The following is a 5589-nucleotide window of genomic DNA, read 5'->3' as shown; positions in this document are numbered from 1 at the left end:
TTTCCTCAAAGCATCCGTGCATAATGACATTCCAGTTAGCTCTGCTTTTTACCGGGATTTTTGTTGGGACATTTGCCAATACTTCGGTGCAACCAACAAAAAACCCAGAGATAAGTAAACCTCAGTACAACATGAATAACAACTTCTACGCCGGACCACACTGCTGTAAAAAAATCGAGCAGCAACTCACTGAGATCAAAGAAGCAATCGCTGCGCTGAAAAGAAACGAAAGTGGTGGCTCTTATGACAAAGGTTTGCAATTCTCCATTTTAAATACTCTTACTTCTCAGAAATCAGGGGTTGAAGTTTTCGAAAGCATGGCCGGGTTTCTTCGCAGAAAGCACTTAAATTAAGGTCGATAAATTGCATCTGCTAGCTCTGTATGGTATATTCCTCTATGACGTCCATCTAACTCATTTATAGGAGAAAATGAATAAGGAATATTTAGCGTTCGAACATTCGGAATAAAGAATTTCATGCTTTTTGTTAAAGACTAACGAATATGGAAAGTGAATATGGAACAAAGAGAGATCCAGTTATTCCGCTTCCATCCCAGAAAACTTTGTAAGGATATCACCAAAACATAAGAGATTGACAGAAATTAATCCCGCTTGTGTAATTTTCAGTCTACAGGAACTGCGCCAATGTTTACAATTCTGGCGAAAAGATCAGTGGTGTGTACAAAATCGATCCCGATGGTTTGGGAGAATTTGAAGTGTACTGTGATCACAAAACGGCTGGCGGAGGATGGACGGTCTTTCAAAAAAGACAAGACGGCTCCGTAGATTTCTTCCGCACTTGGGACGCTTACAAACGAGGCTTTGGTAATCTGAGTGGAGAGTTTTGGCTTGGATTGGACAAGATTCACCGCCTGACTGTAAGCAGCAGGAACAAGCTTCGCGTGGACTTGGAAGACATTCATGGAAATACAGCATTTGCCGAGTACAGTTCAGTTACAGTGGCAAGTGAGCGAGCAAAATACCAGCTGAGTTTGGGGAAATATTCAGGTTTGAAAACTCTGGCGATTAACAATCCTGTGTTAATTAAGATAGACACACTTTCTCATTTCAACTTGGTACAGTCTTCTCTAACTGATAGAAATGCTACTGTGATGTCAAAGAATTTTATCTCGCTTTGACTGACAGAATAAGTTGTACATGTAAGACAGTGAGTTAGCTAAAAAACAAAAACAAGCGCACAGCAAACTGAAAAGCCTGGTAATCATTTCACTCGTGTGGTGATAAACACATTACATCGATTTCAGGTCGGTGGAAAGTAGAGACAACAAACAATCTCAAGTGCGTTGAAGAATTTTTAGCATTTTAAAAAAAGTTTTAAAACTGCTTCGTATTTGATTAATTAATTCGGGTTTTTTTTTCACTTAGGCACTGCAGGTGATTCTCTTGCCTTTCACCGCGGCCAAGCGTTTAGCACCAAGGATCGCGATAATGATAACTATTCAGGCAACTGTGCGTCAAACTATAAAGGTGGCTGGTGGTACAAGATGTGTCACTTATCCAACCTCAATGGTCTGTATCTTAATGGCAAGACCGATGCAAGTGGAATGACCTGGTATCATTGGAAAAATAGTCACTACTCTGTCAAGCGGTCTGAGATGAAGATACGACCACAGAACTTTTAAGCCTCTGTGTCAGTTGTATCACATGCCTGCCTGTTACTATCAGTTGGTAACCAGGGGATGGATCTTATTGGTCATCAATGAATCGAACTGCTTAACTCGCAAAGCCGTGTAAAACACTCACTTGGTTTCACAACAAGAGATTTCTTGCGATTACATATTAGTATAGCATAGCGCGCATGTTATCATCCCGGGTAGATTTAGATATATCAGCACTTGCTTAGTTTCACAGAACCAGTAAGCTGGGAATGCTTTAATAAAGTTCGCTAGTGGTGACCAATGATTAATGTTCTTCTTTTTTCCATGTGTGCATGATAGCTTTCACCCTTTTATTTTTCAAGAAAGGAAAGTACCCCTGATATTTGCTCGTTATTGGTAACTGGGTGACTATAACACTTGCGGCTAAATTTTGCAACTGCCCCACTTCACTTCCCTGATATCTCTAAATTAATTCCAATTCGATCCGGATGCAGGTTCTCCCTGAAAACCACTTCCGGGTGAGTGGAGCTTCCTGGGTAAATATCTCGAATTATTAATTATTATTCACTTACACGAAACAAGCACTATGCTTAATTTTTGTCAAGATAAAAGGCTTTACAGAAACTGATAAGGCAACTATTGATGGTAATTATGCATTCTGACTGTGACAAAGAGATATGATGGTTTGTGGGCCGGACTCAAGAGTCAGATTAGACTGCGAGCAGTCCCTTTAAATCAGTCGAGCAGCCCGCTTTTCTGAGGCGGACTTGTTTTGTCAAACAAACACAAAATGATCGAGGAAGGCTTGGGAAGAGGAGTCTTCTTCCCAAGCCTCCCTCGGTAATTTTAAGTGTTTGCGTGACAAAACAAGATTGCCTCAGAAAACCGGGCCGCCGACTGGTTTGAAGGGACTCCTCACAGTCTACCGTCAGAAGTTGCTGTACCACATTTATCACATGACTTTGAATGGGGAGCCGAGATCCATTTTTTATAGCTTCATGGGTAGAGCATAACAAAAGAGGTTCGGTTCGAATTCTGTCTGGCGCTCCAATTTGTACCATTGAATTTGCCTGTTGGCAGGCAACCATCATATGAACTTGTCAAGCGTACAATGCGCCATCACTATGAAAGAAAGTATATTAGTTGAAGTGCGGCTTATAGACAAAAGATAGAAGTGATCTGGAAAAAGCAAACTGTCCAGTATATGGGTGGGTGGGTATAGCAGGTCTACATGAGCTGAATAGCTGCTAAGACTTCAACCTGCTCAAACAAATAAATAGCAAAAAAATAACAAACAATAAGTGCGACCCTTTTTTGTTTATTAGTTCTTTCACGAGAACAAATGCGCCTAAAAAAGTGCGAGGATCCCCTCTATTTTATCCCATCACTATCTTTGGATCCTTTTGATAATGATCCAGGGATAAACGGAAAACATTCCAAGTCATTAAGATGCTGTTTGACTCAAAGATAACAAGAACAGCAGTCCCATTCATTTGCTAGAAACTTTTCGCATACTACCTTCCATTCCACACCAAAAATTTTCAATTTTTGTTTCAATAATTTAAATACCGACGTTTTGCTTAACGAGAACGATTTGTGGTAGTATGGTAATGGTTTCTAGCAACCCAGCAAATCATATACATCTTAGGCTACTAAATTAACGAGTAGTTACACTGACTTACTAAAAATTGAAATTTTGAGGTAATACTCTTGTTAAATTCGTCATAATGTATCAGCGATAAAAGCTCTTCCACACTAAAGAACAACCAAGCATGGAGGCTAAAAAGTATTCAATCGACCTTACTACTCTTTTTTGCTTATAGCCTGCAGTGCTGGCGTATTTTGATGAGCATCGAAGGATAACGCCGCCATGTTTGATAGTAAAAGGTGTTGGAGAGCTGGGGAGAGTGAAAAAATGTTCTAAGGAAGAGGACGATCAATTCAACCAAGTCTCTCCGTCAATTGAAGGATTATTCTTAATTGTCAATTTCTTACAAGTGAAGTATTATCGTTCATTTTGGGCAATGAAAGCTTGATAGGGATCCATGGAAATGAACATACCTATTTCTTTAAAAGCCAAACCCCAATGTCTGGATTCGCAGGACTCGAACCTCGGAACGTGTGATTACTAACCCATTCCCTTAACCACTAGACTACCACATCACTAACTGCTAGGTCGTCATTATTTATTAATGTTAATAATTTTTCTTCCAAAAGTGCCGCTGTAAACGTGTATGAACACCCGCTAAGAAGCAAGCGTACACAGTGAAAAATGTCGGTTACCAAACTTAAAGAAAAGGCTAACCATTTTAAAATCAAGCTTTAGACTTAACCATATATCAGCCATGATTTTATATATATACTAAATAGTTTTGGTAAATAATCGGCACATATTTTAGTCAGTTGATCTTTAGTTGTTAAGCGGATTAAAACAATTCCTTCTGAGTGGGTTCTCCGGGTTCAAATCCTGTCCAGGTGCTGCTTTTACTTTTTTTCTTTTTATTTGTTACCACAAGCCCTGGGACAGAGTAATCTAAATGGAGGATTAGTCTTCATTTGGAGCAAACTGACAATGAAGGATAACCCTTCATTTGAGGAAGAAATCTAATCTCGTACCCAGATCTCACTCTGTCTCTGGAAATGTGAGATCTGGTAAAGTTCGACAGTACACCATTTTTCATTGGCTGCTAAAAAAAGGTTGCGGCAATGCAATCTACGCTCCAATTGGCTTATTTTGTGGGGCACTTAGTGAAGCTTTGAATAAATGCCAGTTGTGCGGAGGAAAGTTTTGTTCTTTTCCGACGCCGGAAAAGCTTTACAGTTGAGGAAAATCATTTTCAAAATTTGCGACGTTTGAGTAAATGGTACCGACGAAAGCCCCACGTACCCTGCCACTCGAAAAAGTTCTGGGTAGCTTGCTACGAGGTACGCAGAAACTAATAAATTCAAGTTGAAGTATGTAATTTATTCAAAACAGTATTTCTCCTTCTTAAAGCGTGACTCGCGAATTAAGTAGTGATCAATTTCACAAGATCGTGTCAAGAAAATAGCGCTCGTTGCAATGATTAGGTCGAAGCACTCTTTAACATTTTTGCTTTCAATTTACGGTTTGGTTAACTACACTTTTTACGAGATTATGTGAAGAAAATAGCACTCGTTTACTGATTAAGCCTGAGCGTTCGTTGGAGTGATTAGGTCTAAGCACTCTTTAACATTTTGGCTTTCAATTTACGGTTTGGCTAACTACACTTTGCACGATATCGTGTGAAGAAAATAGCACTCGTTTATTGATTAAGCTAAGCGCTCGTTTCAGTGATTCTGCAGCTGCTTCGACAATTAAACAATCTCGACCGTTCAAAAACAATCGCCTGTAGCCTTTCTTTATGTTTCGGCTTAAGTTTAAGGTTTCCTTGTCCTATACCCAAAAGAATCTCTTCAAGAATACTCTCGAAATCCATGTTTATTCCGCAAAATCACCCAAAATCACAACAGCGAGTACGAACATGCGCAGTGATAGAAAAGCCCGTATTTCGGCCTCGCTGGCACTGAGCATGCTCGAAATCGAACTTCACCAGATCTCCCTTCCGTATGACCGTGGGAGATCTGGGTACGAGATTAGAAGAAATCGTGTTGAACAATTTACACTTGTAGTAGGGTATGGGGCCTATCTCGCGCCAATCCCGCCGTGCGTTCAAAATGGCGGACTTACGTTTGAAACATTTCATCTTTAAACAAGCCTTTGCTGCCAAAAAAACATCAGCTCTGCCCACCATTCAGCTTATAGATTTAAAATCCCTATCTTTTATTACAACGTCATTAGACGTTATTCGTGTTTCTATGGTTGAACTGGATTACTGGAACGAGCATGAAGATAAATCATCCTATCGCATTATTCTCAATTTGCTGATTAATGTAGCACAACCGCCATATTTCAAAGATGTACCGATAAAAATGTGCTTTCTTCATTTATG

General features: G+C 39.8%; 1 protein-coding gene across 1 annotated transcript; it reads left to right on the top strand.

Annotated features, from left to right (window-relative positions):
• LOC138026850 (ryncolin-2-like) lies at positions 1 to 1908 on the top strand. Its single transcript, XM_068874306.1, has 3 exons — positions 1 to 252; positions 627 to 1007; positions 1386 to 1908. Exons 1-3 carry the CDS (start codon positions 24 to 26, stop codon positions 1640 to 1642), a joined length of 867 nt encoding a protein of 288 aa, XP_068730407.1. The 5' UTR covers positions 1 to 23; the 3' UTR covers positions 1643 to 1908.
• The last annotated feature ends 3681 nt before the right edge of the window (positions 1909 to 5589 follow it).

This window comes from Montipora capricornis, chromosome 12 (genome assembly GCF_036669925.1).
Source record: "Montipora capricornis isolate CH-2021 chromosome 12, ASM3666992v2, whole genome shotgun sequence".
NCBI classification, from domain to species: domain Eukaryota; kingdom Metazoa; phylum Cnidaria; class Anthozoa; order Scleractinia; family Acroporidae; genus Montipora; species Montipora capricornis.
This window is presented reverse-complemented; position numbering and strand designations above follow the sequence as displayed.